Source organism: Giraffa tippelskirchi, chromosome 11, assembly GCF_054371585.1.
Source record: "Giraffa tippelskirchi isolate mGirTip1 chromosome 11, T2T-mGirTip1v1.2.pri, whole genome shotgun sequence".
NCBI lineage: Eukaryota > Metazoa > Chordata > Mammalia > Artiodactyla > Giraffidae > Giraffa > Giraffa tippelskirchi.
The window spans coordinates 105,807,327-105,827,134 of record NC_137285.1 but is presented as its reverse complement, the minus strand read 5'-3'; the positions used below and the strand labels follow the sequence as shown (position 1 = coordinate 105,827,134).

Sequence of the window (19,808 nt, the reverse complement as noted above, 5' to 3'; positions counted from 1 at the left end):
TTTTATAAAAAGGAGCAGAAAATGGAAAAAATGTAAGGTATTGATTGGTTCCTACAATCTTAATACAGTACAACTGAAACAAACATTGAAATCCATAAGCTAAAAGCAGCAAATCTCTAGCTTCAAAAAGACACCTGTAGGAATGACATTAGTTTGTTATGTGTTCGGTGAATACCTAGTCTCCACTGTATCATCGCTCACGTGGGTTTCCACAACATCCACTTATTTGGCCTCAATTGCCTCATCTATAAAATGGTGATATTTGCTTCTTTAAGATTACTATGAGAGTTAAAAAGAGTAACTGTAAAGCAATAGGTACAACTACTGTCACAAAGTAGGTATTCAATAAATGGTGACAATTTATCAGCCATTCAACACACATTTGTCAAGTTCCTCTTAAGCCAAGCAGTCTTCTTTTCTTACTGATCTCCCTGTCTATTTACCTCAATTCATTTTCAACACTGACATGTTTCTGGCTGTGCCTCTCTTCTGCATGCAAGATACAGCCCAAACTCTACTCATTCACTCTTGTTCAAAGACCAATTAAACATCAAACACATGTCGAACAGTCTGAATTCACTGGAATGCCTGTTTCTACACTTGTCAATTCACTATTTCATAAAGTCATATTTCTAAGCCACAGATTTTATGGTTAACATTTCTGTAAATAAGATAAAATACAAATTTTTCATTTGTATCACTTGTTCTGAATTCCTACAACCTCACTGTCTTTGTAGATATAAAGTCAAATATGAAGGGTGCGTTGCTCTCAAGAAACTTGAGAGCAAGTTTAGAAACATCTACCACTAGAAACATCTAATGGGAGAGATAAGCCATGAAAACAGAGAGGAGATGCAGCACTGAATCAAACAGAAGAAATCTCTGGATTCCCAGAAGCAGCACTGCTAAAACAAGTTATAACTTGAACTCAAGACTTTGCTTCTAAGATCAACTCCAGCCATTTTATCTGCTAATATAATCCCAATACACCTGTAAAATTTTCACTGCTCTCCCAAAATGTTATGCATTTTCAGACCCTGGAGCCTTTGAGTGCTGGTATTTTGAAATTAGGTAGAGGCAATCACTTATTAGCTGAGTAAGTTTGGCGAGTTAGCTAACTCACTTTGGCCTCAGTTTTTTCTTTTGTTTAAGTAATAACAATAGTACTACTTCATCAGGCTGTTCTGAGAATTAACTAAGATAAAAAATGTATAACACCTACTATAACTGATGGTATTAATACATATGCTCAATAAATGTAAGCTACTGCAATTCTTTTCTTGAGGCAAAATTGAAATCTTTCATCAAGACAATTAGCCTATCTAATCATAAAACTCTTATTAATATCTTTCAAAATAAAAATATCCTCAAGTTTTCCTTGCATGAGGAACTGAGTCACTGGGCTTAAGCAACAAGATACCCTAAATGACAGTGGCTTAGACCAGCGGCTTTCAATTTATTTATTTTTTTTTACAACCTCCAATAAGAGAAATTTTACATTATTAACCAACGTGTGCACACACACACACACACACAGAGCTATACGTGTACAAATGCACACAATGTGTGATATGTCTATACAACAAAAGTCACAAAAAGTAACACTTAATCTCCTCTACATGCAAAGCACTCTTATTTCCTATTCTACTCTGTTTTAAAAAATGCTGGCCCTAACCCACTAAACTGATTTTATGACCCACATTGCAAAAAAAAACTGACTTAACAACAGATAATTTTCTTCATCACTTTTAAGAAGGGTGATCCATTTTTAAGTAATTATTCCTATTACTGCATACTACTTACAAAGTATTGCCGAGTATATAACACTGAGCTTAGCTTTTAAGTATTCATGTAACTGTGACGCTACATCGTATTCAGCTTAAAATACTTTCTTATCATCTTAACACATATCCATGTTCATCTGGCAATTTTTGGGTTAATCAAGAAAGCATTACTAAACATAGGCTATTAACTGAAGTCTAAGAGGACTAAGGCTTTTCCTCTTTGTAATGGCAAAGTGCCCCATGATTCAAGACTGAGTCACTCTGACCACAAATGGAATATTAACATGCTCTTAAAGATATCAACAGTTGGCCTCTCGGTTCAGTAAGAAAGTACCGGCATTATTAACTTCTCTACCCACAAACAAGACGCCTGCTGGGAAATTCCATCTCCTTAAAAGAAACACTTGGCAATGGTGTCCAAGGGAAAGAGTGAACTCTGGAATTAAAACCTCATATACAACAGGGTCCAGAATTTCTGCTCATCAAATTGCTATATTAAAGATGATGGCAACCCTGAGGGATGGGATGGGGAGGGAGGTGGGGGACAGGATGGGGGACACATGTACACCCATGGCCGAATCATGTCAATGTATGGCAAAAACCACAATACTGTAAAGTAATTAGCCTCCAATTAAAATAAATTAATTAATTAAAAAGATAATGGCAATAAAAAGAAAGTAATAAGAATGCCTGTAGTTCCTATAACTTACAATCAAATCTGTAAGTGGGGCTGTAGAGAAAAATACAATAAAATGAAAGTGTAGAACACGTACATCGGCACTGTCACTACTGGGCCGAGAAGCATCTCCGCTGCCACAGTCAAGTCTGCCTAGCCCATCACTAGGATCTGCTTCTCCTTCACCGACTGCTAGCCCGTCACCAAACGGCTTGGAGGATGTAACTACAGCTCCATCCTAAAACAGATTAGGCACACATACATTAAAAACAAACAACAACAAAAACCCCTTTCATTATTGACCACATAAAGAAACAGAGTCACACTGCAACCTCAATGTAGACTGTAAAAAGTTGGCCAGTTTGATGTGATCAAGAATGCTCTAAAAGTTCTAAAAGTCAAAGGCATAAATAACTACTAATTCTGTGGTTCTAAAATGGCGTGACCTTGAAGGCAGGGAAAGTGATATTTCAATAAAGAGAATAAATATTCAAACTTCCAAATAAAAGCAAAAAGATAAAACAGTTTAACTTACATAATTTATATTCCCTGGCTGTTAGTAAAGATTATAACACTGTAACTTGTGGTTAATTGCCTTCCAACACTTTACAACTTCAATAAATTGCCAATTCTGGGATGCAATGCTATACTGCAAATTATTATAAGCTTTTAAATTAGGAATCACAGTTTTACTCATAGAACAGAATAAGATTGCTATCTTTGCTCAGTAATAACAACAACATAAAACTGTCAATTATTACTAAGGCAGAATACTCAAAACTTCATATAGCTAATGGGACTAAAAGAAACAAACAAAAAATGTATAATGAAAAATACACTGAACCCGGAAGTCAAGAGGCCTTAAAAATGTGTGATCTTGTATGAGTCATTTAACCAATTCAGGCCCTAGTTTTGTCAACCATGCCACGATTTTTTTTTTAACTTTACAACAAGCAGATTAGGATAGATGACTTCTGTGTGAACCTACAGACCTAACTCATGAAGAATAACAAATAAGCATCTTTTTACTCATTTCTCCATATACCAAATCTAAACATTACAGAATATAAATCTGGTTGACATATAATGCTGAGTTATTCTTCTAATGAGACTATCATCTTCATAACTTACACCTATTAGCAAATCTATTTTTAAATTAAAATAAAAAAATAGTCATTAAGAACATGAATGTGCTTTAAATTCATCAGACTGAGTTTAAATTCTAGTTCCATGTTCCATTTAGCTACATGACCACAAACAAGTTATTTAACTTATATGAGTTTCTTTAAGTGTTTATGTAAAATGGGGGGGAAACAACAGTAATATCTAATTTCAGAGGGTTGTTTTGCAGATTAAGTAAGAAAAATTATATATACCTACTTAAAATATAATTGCCAGTCTGTTTTAAAATGGAAGAATAAACCTCAAAAATGGAAATACATGTATCTAAATACATTTCAGTAATTTGTCATATCAAAGCAAAAACACTCACTTCATTCTAAAATTACTGTGGAACAAAGAAGCATGATATCATGACCAAACAATCAGAAGCCTACATTTCTTTTTTTTTTTTCACATTTCTTTTAGTTGGCCATTATTTCTGTAACATCCTACACAGGACATCCTGTTGACCTATACCAGAAAAAATAACTTTTAAAAAGGGCAACTGTAACACCGTCTGACACATTCCCAGAAGAAAATTCTCCTGCAAAACGGCGCACAGCACTTTTAATAGTGATGCTACCTGAGCAGAGCCTGTGGCTTTGGATAACTGCTCTTGCAGCTGAGGAATGTGTTTCTTGGCCTCTTGGATCTCTTTTAGCAATCTCTGAGCAGGTGTTCGGTTGTAGTCTTCCTGCAAGAGCTGAAAAGTTATAAAAATATTTCAAGAATTAACTACTTATGTCAAGAAAATATCTAAAAAGTCCATTCTTAATCAATAAAATAGCTGATGGGACTGATTACCAATAGTGTCTGATTATGATAAATACCAACTCAACTATGCCCACTCATGTTTTTACTGGCCTGTTCAGTTCAGTCGCTCAGTCATGTCCGACTCTTTGCAACTCCATGAACCGCAACACGCCAGGCCTCCCAGGCCATCACCAACTCCTGGAGTCCACCCAAACCCATGTCCATCGAGTTGGTGATGCCATCTAACCATCTCATCCTCTGTCATCCCCTTATTGGCTTGTAAATAGCCCCATTTCTAACTTAGTACCTGAAGCCGTTCCTGTTCTTTCTGTAACATTTTTCTCAGAATTTCTACTTTCTGGTTATGAACCACATTGTTTTCTTCCTAGAAAAAGAAAAACAAACAAACAAACAAAAAAACCAAGAACCAATACAATGAAAATGACGCTAAAATATGTATTGCAAATGAGTCATACAATGTTACATTTCAGCTCCAATTTTCAATACCTATCAGGATTTTCTTTATTTCTGGTGGTTATGAGACCAAGCTTTCAGACATGACCCTGAAGATAAAAGGTTATAGGGAAATTTCAACCTTTCTATCTCACTTTTGATAAAAAACACTAAAATGTTAACATCAGGTTCAAAAGACACTAAATGTTAATATCAGTTGGAGAAATGAAGTTGACTTAAGTATAAGAATAGTATCTTATACTTTGCCCTCCTTTGGATCTTTACTATCAACCCCCTTGCATGGCTCAAATTCCCAGTATTTCCTACCTGAAGTATTAAGACCGCTCCCTAATTCATCTCCTGCCATTTCTCCCAGTTTTATAACTCGATAGTATTTTATCAAATTAGTCTTCCTAAAATCTTGCTATAATCACATCACTCAAAAAATATGTAATACATCCTTATTGACCATCCAGTTACATGTAAATTAGCTTCACTGTTGAGACTCTTCAAAATAAATAGTCTTACTTTTTCAAGCTCATCTCCTATCATATAAATGTTTAACAGGCACCAGCCAAACAAAACTCCTGGCTATTTCTCCCCAATACTTGATGCCTTCTTGGCTCTTTACCTTTGTTTATCCTACTCTCTCTACCTGGGTTGCCTTCCTCTCCTGACCCCCTACTGCCACCACTTGAATGTTAACTGTTCTTCAAAGCTCATTTCAAATAACAGCTTTCCATAAAGTCCTTCCTTATCACAACTGGATGTGCTTTCTCCCTCCTTTGAAACCTCACAGACCTTAATGTCTTCCTTCTAATAATGTCAACATTCTGCCTTTGTAGTATAATTACCTGCATACCCTTGATTCAATCTCAAACAACAAAGGTTTACTAAGTATCTAGCACTATATGCCAACCAATATTGCAGACTCTGGGGAAACACAATAAACAAAATAAACAAACAAAAAAAAACACCCTTTCCTCTTAGAGTATATATTCTAAGATGACAAAGGACCTTGACCACAGATATCTTAATTATATTTTTGTGGGAGGTACCCTGTTTTGTAGATGGTAAGTGTTAAATACTTGAATTAAATCTGCCCTCCCAATATTGTGCAATCATTCTAATAATTATATAATTTTTTATCAGCAGCAAATTATTTTCTAGAATCTTAAACTTTGTTTATCAATTCAACACTTTGAAACTCTTAACATAAAGCAAAGGGATCATTCATTATACAACTGGACATTTACAGAGAAATCTTCCCATTCTTACCCCCATGAGCACAGGACTAGTAATTCTCTCCATATTCCCAGATGCTCCAGGTGAATGAGGGGATGTCATGATGGGAGACATATGTCCAACGACTGATGGTTCTACTTCAGAATCAGCAAGTGGAATCTGGGGCGACCCAGGTGGGCGTCCCTGAACAGTGAGAGCTACATAGGAACCAGCTTCGGGGAGAGACATGGTAGAAAGGGGAGGAAAGGGAGAGTAACATTGTCAAAAAAATTTTACAGCATTTTACTACTTAATCTTTGATAGTTCTAAAGGATCTAGTTATGTGAGAAAGTTTCATCATCTGCTGGCTAATCATTTCTCCACAGAAAAAGAATCCAATCTGCCATTTCTCTTTTATGACTCCCCTACAAATCTAAAAGAACAATGTGATTTTCAGTTACCAAATTATTACTTGTAAGATCAGATATTACTTAAAAGCAAGTAAGATTTATAACCCCAATAATTTTTTAAATTTAGATATGAATGAGTTATTATCAACCATCTACTAACGGCTATGTTCAATTTCTCAAATGGAAATTTAAAAAATCACCATATTAAGATGATACTAATTAGGCAAGGCTTAACTAACTCTGTAATGATGCAATTTTAAATTAACTTTAAAAAATGAGCATGACAAAAAAAATCCCACTAAAAAAAAGAGAAAAAAATAGCCACAACAAATAAGTAGTAACTTGTAATCTTAAAAATTTGGAGAAAAAGACAAATTGAGTAGGTATTTTACAGGGGAAAAAACTATAGAAAGCAAAGTTACCCATAACCAGAGACTAAACAACAGATATTCATTATTTATCTAGAATCAAAAATAACACTTTCCAAATAAATAACTTTTCTAGATAACTGATCTTTAATGACAAAATCTTTCTCTTATACTTTAAATTGTATTTCATAGTGTTTCTTTCCACAAAACTCAATGGCAATTATTTCAGTGTTTGGGGTTCTAAAAACTTTTTTTTTTTTTTTACACTTAGTCATTAATGCTGTGATACTGGGGAGACTTTAAGTATATACACTTTGTTTTTCAATCAAAAACACTTTGTGACTCTGTCACAGTCATCTGATGTATCTTATTGACTTATCCATGTTTGTATTTCAAAGCTTCCTGGTTCTTCCCTTTCCTTCTTCAGATATTTTTAAATTGGTTTGATTTGAAATCACTTTTATCATGTCCAAAATCTGCACTGAAGAGTAGGACATGAGGGAACACTATTACAAGTACAGTACACAGGGTTTAGGCATTTCAAATCTATATCTGTTTTCAATACTTAGACTGTTTTATGCTTATTTTGAGTTTTCAGCTAGGCTCTTGTTATTGGATAAGTAATCTACTGCTGTAGTCACAGGATTTAATGATATTAGAACAGTTAGTTACCAGGCATATATTATCATAAACCATATTTATATAGTACGTAAAAATTTACTGTATAGTGAATTTATATTTATATATATATTTATTTAGTACATAAATATGTACTAAATAACACTATATATAAATATGTACTAAATATATTTATTTAGTACATATTTATATTGTACATAAAAAAAAGTCACAGTCTCATTAAGTAACCAAATTTATTCAAGTATGAGGACCTAATTCTGATCTTCCCATTTCTTTTTAAAATGTACTAAAGTTAAACACTAAGATCAAAGTGACAGATTTAGAGCACTAGTACTCTGATGAAAAGGTAACGGAATTCATGGGTTACTATCTAAGCAATAATAAGGCCAAGAAAGATTCCAGTTTATTAAATTTATTTTAAAGATGTCCACTTACTGAAAAGAAGTAATATTAAATAAAGAAGTAGTGTTTCTGCTTGGCCATAAACACCTGTCTCTTAACTGTACTCTACTATCCTGTGGAATAGTCTGATACAGAAGATTATAAATTCTTAACCCTGGGGATTTCCAAGAGAAGATCACTCTCCTGGATTATTTAATCATTTACTTATCTGAGGGAACATGATTATGTTACTTGAAGTTCCATTTCAGTTCATCCAGCCATTGTGTCTGATTTTTTAACCTATTCTCTTTCCGGTCAATTCATCCATTTCTTTCAAATGTTTTCAATATAACCAAGAATGACAAGGACATTATAATCAACCATATATATGAAGTGGACCAAAGATGAAGTGAAAAAAAGCGAAAGTGTTAGTCACTCAGTCATGTCCGACTCTTTGTGACCCCATGGACTGTAGCCTGCCAGGCTCCTCTGTCCACGGCGATTCTCCAGGCAAGAAGACTGGAGTGGGTAGCTATTTCCTTTTCCAGGAGAGCTTTCCAACTGAGAGACCAAACCTGGGTCTCCTGCATTGCAGGTGGATTCTTTTCTGTCTGAGCCACCAGGGACTAAAGATAGTTATTAGTAAGTTAAGAATCTTCACCTCAGACTTTAACATAGGGGTCAGTAAACTCCAATCAAGGGACTAAATTCAACCCACAGATTATTCTGGCAAATAAAGTTTTACTGAAACACAGCCACATCCATGCACTGATGTGTTGTCTATGCCTGCTTTTACACTATAATGAGAGTCAAGTGGCAAACTATCTGGCCCACAAAGTCTAAAAAATTTACCATCTGGCCTATTGCAGAAAATGTTTGCTGATCTTTGCTTTAAAGGCTTCAGAAAACAAAACTGAGAACAACATTCACCTACATTTGATTAGCTTCACCACTTCCAAATGGTTTGAATGAGTCACCAGAGTTCCATTCACCTATAAAAAAATGAAAATAGTGCGTGTCAGATACATTCTAATTGAGACAATGGATAAACTGACTTTAGGAACTGTTATACACAATACAACCAATAATAATACAGTAAATGGAGCTATATTAAAATGTGTCTGTATCTGGTTCAATATTCACTTTTACCACTATTCTACATGGTATATGTGCGTGCGTGCAAAGTCACTGCAGTCGTATCTGATTTCGTGTGACCCTGTGGACTGCAGCCCACCAGACTATTCTGTCCACGGGATTCTTCAGGCAACAATACTGGAGTGGGTTGCCACGCCCTCCTCCAGGGGATCTTCCCGACCCAGGGATCAAACCCCTGTCTCTTATGTCTCCTGCATTGGCAGGCAGTATCTTTACCACTAGCACCACCTGGGAAGCCCTCTATAAGGTATACTCAGCAACAAAATGAACTTGAGCACCAAAAAAGGCTTTGATTTAAAGGACATTATAACTTATTCACTGTGAAAAATGATAAAATATATTATGCAACAAATACACAAATCCTTCACAGTGAAGAACCTCTGCAAATAGAAAAGCTCTCTATGCTTTTAATTTCAAATTCATTGGTTTTCCAAAAGCATAATACATTTTTCAAAAGATGAATAACCAATATTCTACAATGATATTCAATTTACTTTTTGTTTTCTAATCATGACCTAATCTTTACAGAGAAAATTAATTTTCAGACAGGCTAAATGTAGGAAGTGTTATCTAGAATTTCTACTAAGCCAGAGAAATTAAGGTAAAAATATCAAACATGGATCTAATGCTAACATTATTTTTTCTGAGTCAAGTGATACTAATTTTTACAAGTTCAAATTTATCAGAGTATAAAATCAAAGCAAAAGTACACTTGTCATGTCCACTGGAGATGATCACTATTAAGCATGACGCTTAATCTTTGAGATGCTATTCTAATATACACACACCAGATACACAGACAAGCATACACACATATTATAACTGTCTTTTTCTGCAAATTAAGAAAAAATACTGTTTTATTGTATTATGGATGCCTTTCAATATAGGTACAAATAGACCTAACCTATTCTTTTTAAGGGCTGGAGATGTAATGCAATTTATTTCTCTAGCCCTCAGTTTATGCATATTTAGATTGCTTACAAGTTTTCAACATGATAAAGCTTAAGTAAATTTTCCTGTACACATATCACTTCACATTTGAACACCATTTCCTTAGATAAGTTCCTAAAAGCAAAACTGTGATCAAAGTTTACATACTTTCTAAAAATATGTAACTTTTGATACATATTCACAAATTCCCATCCAAATAGGTTTTACCTAATTTATATTCACAAATTTATAAGAATAGCCATGGTACCATTCCCAAACTGCATCAAATGTGTATTAGCAGTCTTTAAAATTTCTGACAAGCAAATATATTTTTACCTATCATTTAATTTCTACTTCTTTGCTATCAGTGAGATTGGACATATCCTCATTGATACATTATTTATTTCAATTACTCTGGGGAATTGCCTGATAAAATTCTTTGCCCATCTTTCTATTAGACTATTTATTCCTTTGTTAGTAATTTAAAAGTGTTCTTTATAGCATATTATATTCTATAATATATGTTTCAAATATTTATTTCCAGATAGTTCTTTGTAAATATGTTCGTGGTATCTTTTCCTGTATAGTAATTTGATTTTAAGTGATCACATTAGTCAGTTGCCTAATAATTAGTGGCTAATTCACTCTTACTCTACTGATCAAAACTCAAGGCCTGTTTCTGGACTCTCTATTGTGTTCCACAGATAGATCCATATTTATACTATGGTCACTTGCTTCGAATTAATCTACACCATTTCACCTCCCACTTACCTCTTCCCATAATACCTTTGCAAAATTTGTTTAGAAGAAATAATCATTTGGAAGTTTGACAAGGAATGGCACACCTCCCAAATTTATTAATATATTATGATGAGAATTTCTTGCTAATAGATTAATTTGGAGAAATAAGATCTTTACAACAGTGAGCTACTCTCCTGCCCAAGAACACACGACTCTATTTATTCAAAACTTTTATTATGCTTTTCAGTAAAGGGTAACATTAAGATAAATGAAATAAATTTTTATAGTCAATAAATCCATCACCTATAACGTGCAGCTTTTAATAAAAATTCTAGCTAAAAAATTAAAATATGGCTAATATATGCTGCTTTATATTTCTACCATAAATTTCGTAACAGTCTTTTCCTTACCTTGATGATTCGATCACCTGTCTGTACTCCAGCCCGCATGGCTGCTCCATCTGTAATAGAAATTAATTCTTAAAATATAATTCATTTACATTCACTGACAATCTTCTCGAAAGAGAAGCATGTAACAAAATGGTTAAAAACATGGATTGTAAAGTCAGACAGACAAGGTCCAAATGCTGCTTCTGCCACTCACTAGCTGGGTGACCATGGCAGATTTTATGTTTTTTTTTTTTTCACTCTAAGCCTCAATATCTCCTGTAAAATGGAAATTAAAAAGTACCAAAGTACGTACCTCAAATTACAGCAACTAACATAAAGAAAGTATTCAATATATGGTCATATTGCAATAGTATAAGATGTTATAGTCATTTGAGGGGAAAAGATGGGTATTTTTGAGCCTACAACCATTTCTCTAAACTGTCACTACCTAAATATCTCTGGTGCCATGAAGAAAAAAAATTACACAAACTTCTATAAGTGATGATGCTTAAAGTATCATGATTAAAGAGTCATGTGATTTTTATAAAACATGTAAGAACCTTTTTCTTTCCATAAAATATGAAAGGAAATCAACTGGGATAAATTCATGCCTATAACTAACACTAAAGACAAATCTAGTACAGTAAGGCCATATGACCTATAATGTATGCAATTATTTTATTATAAGCAACAGACATTATTTAAGCTTTTCTATCCTTACTCTGTTTGCTCCCAGTGACAAGACTGTTTGTTAAAAATGCCTTGCCTTCTTTGACAGACTGTACGAACACTGGATTGTCTCCACTGACCGTCAGCCCAAATCCATTGTCATCCTTCTGGATGATCACACAACGCTGAACAAGACCTGCACAAGAACCACAGGGTAAAGAGAGAAGGCAAGAGAAAACAGAGGAAAAAAAAGTCAATAATCATATTATTAGCAATGAACTGTATTCTATCTGGAGAAACACAAGGTAGCACATGAAACCCATACAAAAAATAAAGAGCACTAACCCCATAAGCAAAACAAACACAAGAATATCACAGAGAGTCATATATATTGGTTTCTCAAAGGAAAGGTAGAGTAGAATTGCTCCAGGATTAAAAACAGCTAAGGCAAACTGGAAAAGGTAAAGTATTAGAGAGGAGACAGACGGAAGCCCATTCAACTCTATGCAATTTATTTGTAATATAAAATTCTACCCCCACTTCCTTGTGTTTTTAAGTACTCTAAATGGTATTTAAACCCAAGACAATCAAACATTCTGGGACATTAAGCTAGGAGCAGCCCATGGTAAACTCTAGAGAAGTTCAGTATTACTCTCAAAAAAACATATTCAGAAAAATAGACTATTAAAAAGAAAGGACTGCTTAGAGAGCACCTGTGGCTCTTCTGAAAAGTCCAAAGGAAAGAAACATTTTGGCTTATAGAAATAATAAAAAGAAAAGACAGTAGAAAAGATAAAAGAACTTGTGAGCTTAACCAGCTCTTTGATTTCTTTCACAAACTTACCTGATTGCTACAGAGAATTTGTTTTCCTTCCAGTTAAACAGCAAACAAAAATTGTCAAGGTAAGGTGAGAGAAAGAAGACCACAACCAAAGAACAGTGATAAAACAGAACCCTGATTAGTGCCCAGGGCTGTTTTTATCACAGAGCAAGATCGGGAGATCCTGAACTCTGTGTTAGCCAAAGGTTTAATATATACTTCCAGCTTTACAGAATCTAAATGTTTCACCAAAAATGAATATATAGAAACAACATATAAAAATAACACAAGTATAATGATGATTAGCAAACAAAAACTACTTCAAAATTAGGGTTTTTATACAAAGAGGTATGATCTTTTAAATAAGTTTGATGTACAAAACAAAGGAAGTGCTAAAGACTGCACACATTAATGAATATATATCCATATTTCTTGCTATTAATGAAATGACATAAGTATGAGCTTCCCTGGTGGCTCAGATGGTAAAGAAACTGCCTGCGATGAGGGAGACCTGGGTTCGATCCCTGGATTGGGAAGATCCCCTGGAGGAAGGCATGGCAACCTACTCCAATGTTCTTGCCTGGAGAATCCCCTTGGACAGAGGAGCCTGGCAGGCTACAGTCCATGGGGTTGCAGAGTCGGACACAACTGAGTGACTAAGCACAGCACACATGAGCCTACTACAGATGACAAACTAGAATAACTGGATCCCTAAATGGAAAAGAAGAACCTTGAACCTTAATTTATTAACTTACAACAAACCATGGACCTTAAGATAAAAGCTAAAACTTTTCATAAGAACACATAGGAACAAATCTTCAAGACCTTAGGATAGGCAGAGATCTTTCAGGATGCAAAATGCACCAATCATAAAAGAAAAACCCAGCAAATTGGATTCAAAATTTTAAACAATTGCTTTCCTAAAGACACTAATAAGAAAATGAAAAGGCAAGCCACAGACTGGGAGAAAACATTTTACTGATAAAGCACTTGAATCCAGATTTTTATTTTTTAAAAAAACAACTCTACAATCCAGTAATGGAAGACATATTTTAAAGGGACAAAAGATATGAATAAACACATCACACACAAAGAGGCACCAGTGGCCAATAAGCACACGCAAAGGTACTCAACATCTGCTGTCTTCGGGAAAACACAATGAGACACCACTATATACTAACCAATGGCTAAAAATGAAAAGACAGATAATACCAAGTGCTAGAAAGGATGCGGAACAACTGGAACTCTCATACAATGCTGGTGGGAATGTTAGACAGTGGAAATTTCTTAAAAAGGTAAGCATGTATTTACATATGCCCCAACATCTTCACTCCTAAGGGGAATGAAAGCTCACGTCCACATAAAGACTGGTTAAAAAATGCTCTCAGCAATTTTCCTCATTAAGAGCGAAGAACTAGAAACAACTCAATTGTCCATTAACAGACAGATTAAAAAAATAATACTCGTATATCCATTACAATAAAATACTACTTAGCAAGAAAAAAAGGAAGGAACTACTCACACATGCAAAAAATATGGATCACAAAAAACATCACGCTAAGCAAAAGAAGGAAGATACAAAACACTATAAATATTACATGATTTCAATGTAGAACAAGCCAAAAAGTCAACTATAGTAACAAAAAGTAGATTAGTGGTTGCCTAGGGACAAGACGGAATGGAGAGGTAAGAAAGACTGCAATGAGATATATGAAACAACTTTTTGGGTTGATGGAAATGTTGTATATCTTAATTAAGGTAATGGTTGTGTGAATATTTATCTGTCAAGACTTACTGAATTGTATACTTAATATGAGTGCATCGTATTTTATGTAAATTGGATCTCAAAAAAATTAGCTTTCAACTTTAAAAAAACGAGACTTCAATTCTAGAGTCTACTAAACAGTATTTGAATTCACAAATTCACCACTCTTCCAAAATAGGAAACTGTAACGTGGGCAGAGGAAAGATAACCCATCAGAATTTAACCATTTTTCTTTTGTTTAATGTTGCTTCCTTCAAGTAATTAGGAAAAATTCTAAATAGAATGGGTATGAATACATAAAATCAAAGAAAAAGACATTCTTTATTATAATTTCTAGTACACAATACAATAAACATAAGTATCAGAAAATGATGTTTTATAGGAAGTTTTAAAAATGCAAACCTAAAAAAATAAAAATAAAAAAAATAAAAATGCAAACCTAGCTTTAGAAACATAAAACATCTGATGAGCTTCTTTACAGTCATTTGAAATATCAAAATAAATTAGATATTTTGAATTTTTGAATATCAGAAGTCAAGACAGTTGCAACACTGAATATGTTTTTTTATGCTATAACCACCCCCCCCAGTTATCTCATCTCTCTTCCAAAGGGCTGAAAATCAGTGAGTTAGAGGATTCTAATATTGATGTTTGCTTGCTAAGTCACTGATCTTCTTAAGCAGACTCTCTTTCAGGTCTCTGTAGAAAATCGAGTGCTTGTACACAATGAGAGGAGTAACGGAGGTTAAGAGTTTGTTATATTTGTGTATTTCACTTGAATATAATGAACCTAAAGTCTCTAGCTTAACGTCTGACAAATACTGCTGCTGCTGCTGCTAAGTCGCTTCAGTCGTGTCCGACTCTGTGCGACCCCATAGACGGCAGCCCACCAGGCTCTGCCGTCCCCGGGATTCTCCAGGCAAGAATACTGGAGTGGGTTGCCATTTCCTTCTCCAGTGCATGAAAGGGAAAAGTGAAAGTGAAGTCGCTCAGTCGTGTCCAACTCTTAGCGACAAATACTAAGGGCTCATAAATATGAGTTATTACTCTATTATGATTAGGGGTGAGTTGCCCTTGGATTGATCTGCTCAGAAATATATTATTTATCTATGCTATCAATTAAAAATCATTTAAAAATACTTTTGTGTTAACGAACTCCTATCATCAACGTAAATAATCCTTAGGAGAGTCAATCATCATTTATGTCTTTGTCTGAATTTTGTTTTAATAGACCAGCAAATTACTTTGAGATTGGTTAAGGAATATGGACATTTTACAGAGCTTCTTGTAATAACTTTAGAAGATGACAGACAGCAAGAAGGCCTCAAGAAACAAATCATCTTCTCTTATAAAACTTTTCCTAAATATCAGGACTGGGTTAGGTGCCCCATTCTAGCTACCACTGCACCCTCTATTTACTCTCAGAGCATCTTTACCAGTCACAAGTGATTTGTATTTATCCTCTTATTAGATTACATACTTTAAAGAATTCAGGGGTGCTATCTTGTTTACAAACTTATCTCAGGACCTGGTATATGTTCTGGAACAAAAGGAAATTTTTAAAATTGCTAATGAATTAATGAATATCAAAAACACACAGGAGTCTAGAGATGGATGGAAACTTAGAAAGGGAGGTGATCAGAGATTAAAAAAAAACCAACACACAGTTAATTTTAGCAAATATGCTTAGGGTCCTAACAGAATGCTACATATTGAAAAAATATATTAGGGTTACTTCAGAATACTGAAAACCTGTATTCTCCAATTCAAAATTGTTCAGTGTGATAACTTTCCCCTTTGATTCTACATTAAAAGGAAAAGATAAAGAGCAAAGAAGAAAAAGCAATGTGCACATCATATTCATCTCTTTCTTCTCCTTAACACCATTAAACTGTCCACTTATCATTATTTTAAGTCCATCTACCAGTCTGAGAGTCTGATATACTTGAACATCTAAGAATTACTAGGCCACCAATACAAAAAGAAAACATACATACATAGCCAATTCAGGATCTATGGAATTCAAATTATTGAAATGTTCTACCTATTGTAGACCAGAAGGTGCTTTAACCCACCATAGAGAATAAATTCCACTAAGTACTAAACAGTAACTGAATTCACAAATTCACCACTCTTACAAAATCGGAAGCCATAGTACTGACATCACCAGTACTAACTTGTCATATTTTTGAAATGTACTTTTTGACAAAAAGCATTTACTCTTTGAGGCAAATCTGTATTAAGCATCTATTTAGTTATTTAGGAGAAGGCAATGGCACCCCACTCCAGTACTCTTGCCTGGAAAATCCCATGGACGGAGGGGCCTAGTAGGCTGCAGTCCATGGGGTCGCGAAGAGTCGGACAGGACTGAGCGACTTCACTTTCCCTTTTCACTTTCATACACTGGAGAAGGAAATGGCAGCCCACTCCAGTGTTCTTGCCTGGAGAATCCCAGGGATGGGGGAGCCTGGTGGGCTGCCGTCTATGGGGTCGCACAGAGTTGGACACGACTGAAGTGATTTAGCAGTAGCAGTTATTTAGCACTGTAATCTGTACGTGTTATGAGCAATACAAAACTACTAGGAGTCTTTGCTCTCAAAGAACTTAAAATCTTGGTGGGGAAGGATAATAAAGAAACAAATAGGGCAGCAATGGCAATGTCTAAGAATATGATAAAATAACAGGCCCAATATGTTATTAAAGAAGGGCAAAATTAAAAAAAATGGACTCCTAATTACAGAATGTCTATTTCCAAATTTTATTAACTAAAAAAAAACCTTTGATCATGTTAACTTTTTCTGGTTCTTACAAACACATATTGTCTATGGTTTGTTTGTTGTTTGCTGGTTTCTTTTTCTAATTCCCTTATTCTTTGGTGTAAAGATTATTAATTATAATCACCATACAAATGTGTTTATCTCTGAATACAAGTTTTTATAAGGTCACAAAATGACTTCAATATGAACTGTAACCAAGTACTTTGTATGAAGACAGGCAGAGAGAGTGTTCAACAAGTAAGGTAATGATAACCTAAATTTGAGATTTAGTCACAGGAATATTTCTTGACTCTCACTGTTCTTAGTGCCATATGAAGGTTTTTTTTCTCACAACTATTTATAACTGCATATGGAGCACTGGTAATCAAGTGCACATCTCTATTATCATACTTACAAAAAAGGAGGATTTCTTCTGTACCAGACTGTGAACTTCTAGAAAGCAGGTACAGTCTCCTATTACCTTTTAATCTATCCCTTATCATAGTACCTGGCGTATAATCGGTGCTCAATGAATATTTACTAATTTTAACTTATTTTATAAATAAATCATACTCAACTCATTTTTCAAGAAAAAGTAAAATCATATCCCTGAAAACTATGAGGAGTAAGGAAATAGTTCTATAAAGACACTAACCTTCTGCCCTGACTGAATTCTAACTAACTTGATTCTCTATCTACCCTAAAATAACTCCTCTAGTTACAAATAAGTTTTTCTTTATTTCTGGTCTTTTAAGGAATATGGTATTTCACATGGAAGCTGATAATAAATGTCATACTTCATATTATCAGTGAAGCAAAGGTAGACAGTCTTATCAAATTTATGTAAATATTATCCTTTAATAATTTCTTTCTCTTTATAAACAAAGGACATGTTTTCCTGTTAAAATCTTGTGGCTTTTTTTAAATGCTTTTTTACTAAAGTACCATTAATTTACAAATTCTGTTAATTTCAGGCATACAGCATAGTTACATAGTGTTTTTGCAGATTATATTCCATTACAGGTTATTACAAGATACTCAATATACTTCCCTATGCTATACAGTATACCCTTGTTTATCTATTTTATATACAGTAGTTTGTATCTATTAATTCCATACCTCAAATCTGTACTTCCTCCCTTCCCTCTTTCCTTTGGTAACCAAAAGTTTGTTTTCTGTATCTGTGACTCTGCTTTGCATATACATTCATCTGTATTGTTTTTAGATTCCACATATAAGTTATATCACATAGTGTTTGTCCTTCTCTGTCTGACTTATTTCACTATGCATAATGCTCTCTAGGTCTGTCCATGTGGCTACAAATGGCATTATTTCATTTTTTATGGCTGAGGAATATTCCTTGATGTGTGTTATGATGTCCTTCTGTGTATACATACATAAGATATACTTTTTTAAAAATTGAAGTATAGTTGACGGCTCAGTGGTAAAGAACCCGTCTGACAATGCAGGTTCCCTGGGTCGGGAAGATTTCCTGGAGAAGGAAATGGCAACTGACTCCAGTATTCTTGCCTGAGAAACCCCATGGACAGGGCCTGGTGGGCTACAGTCCATGGGGGTCCCAAAGAGTAGGACATGGCTTAGGAACTGAGCACAACATGATTCATAAAAGTTGGTTCACAATATTGTGTTAGTTTTAGGTATATAGCTAAGTGATTCAGTTATACACATATTTATTTTTTTCATATTATTTTCCATTATAGGTTATTACAAGATATTGAATGTAGTTCCTGTATTGGTACATCTTAATCCAATCATTTGTTGGCAAGCACTTGAGTTGGTTCCACGTCTTGGCTATTCTAAATAGTGCTGCTATGGGACTTCCCTGGTAGTCCAGTGGTTAAGACTCTGCACTCCCAATGCAGTGGGCCCAAGTTCGATTCCTGGTCAGGGAACTAGATCCCACATGCCTCAACTAAGAGTTTGCCTGCCACAACTAAGACCTGGTTCAGCCAATTAAAGAAATACATAAATAAATACTCTTAAAAAAAAAAAGTCAGTTTAAAAATAAATAAATAAATAAATAGTGCTGCTATGAACACTGTGGTGCATTGTCTTTTCCAATTAGCGTTTTTGTTTCTCCAGCTATATACCCAGGAGTGGAACTGCTGAATCATATGGTAGTTCTATTTTTAGTTTTTTAAGGCACTCGAAACTGTCTTCCACAGTGCCTGTACCAATTTACATTTCCTCCAATGGTGTACAAGGGTTCCCTTTTCTCCACATCTTCTCTAACATCTGTTATTTGTAGACTTTTTAATGGTCATCATTCTGACAGGTATGAGGTAATACCTCATTGTGGTTTTGATTAGCATTTCTTAATAATTAGCAGTGATGAGCACTGTTCCACATGCCTGTTAGCCATATACATATTTTCTTTGAAAAATGGCTATTCAAGTCTTCTGCACATTTTTTGACTGGATTGTTTTTTCCCTGGTATTAAATTGTAATGAGTTCTTTGTATATTTTGGATATTAACCCCTTGTTGTCGCATCATTTGCAAATATTTTTTCCCATTCCACAGGCTGTCTTTTTGTTTTGCTGATGTTTTCCTTTGCTGTGCAAAAGCTTTTGAGTTTATTTAGGTCTCATTTGTTTATTTCTGCTCTTATTTCTTTTGCCTTAGGAGACTTATCCAAGAAAATTTTGCTATAATTTACGTCAGAGTATTCAATGCTCTCTTCTAGGAATTGTATGGTTTTGGGTCTTACATTTA

At 34.5% G+C, this 19,808-nt stretch overlaps 1 protein-coding gene, 1 long non-coding RNA gene and 1 other non-coding gene across 27 annotated transcripts in view; 2 read left to right on the top strand and 1 right to left on the bottom strand.

The window, feature by feature from the left end:
• Window positions 1–19,808, bottom strand: part of ARHGEF12 (Rho guanine nucleotide exchange factor 12) — a 168,578-nt gene that overhangs the window by 46,046 nt on the left and 102,724 nt on the right. For 18 of the 25 annotated variants that reach the window (XR_014068821.1, XR_014068820.1, XR_014068817.1 and 15 more), the window contains 7 exons: window positions 11,831–11,929; window positions 11,086–11,135; window positions 8,784–8,841; window positions 6,106–6,284; window positions 4,682–4,759; window positions 4,205–4,324; window positions 2,558–2,698 (listed from right to left, as the gene is read on the bottom strand). Coding sequence is in view for 19 of the 25 variants with exons in the window: in XM_081541590.1 (XP_081397716.1) it covers window positions 2,558–2,698; window positions 4,205–4,324; window positions 4,682–4,759; window positions 6,106–6,284; window positions 8,784–8,841; window positions 11,086–11,135; window positions 11,831–11,929 (725 nt within the window). In the remaining 6 variants the exon portion in view is untranslated. Of the gene's footprint in view, window positions 1–2,557; window positions 2,699–4,204; window positions 4,325–4,681; window positions 4,760–6,105; window positions 6,285–8,779; window positions 8,842–11,085; window positions 11,136–11,785; window positions 11,930–19,808 lie in introns of all 25 variants that reach the window. The other 7 variants (XR_014068822.1, XM_081541609.1, XM_081541608.1 and 4 more) reach the window with 2 other exon arrangements.
• Window positions 11,300–17,006, top strand: LOC145526279 (uncharacterized). The gene is made up of 2 exons (XR_014068824.1): window positions 11,300–15,182; window positions 16,817–17,006. It is a non-coding gene; the product is annotated as an uncharacterized LOC145526279 (long non-coding RNA).
• On the top strand, window positions 18,915–18,987 carry TRNAG-CCC (transfer RNA glycine (anticodon CCC)). The gene has a single exon. It is a non-coding gene; the product is annotated as a tRNA-Gly (tRNA).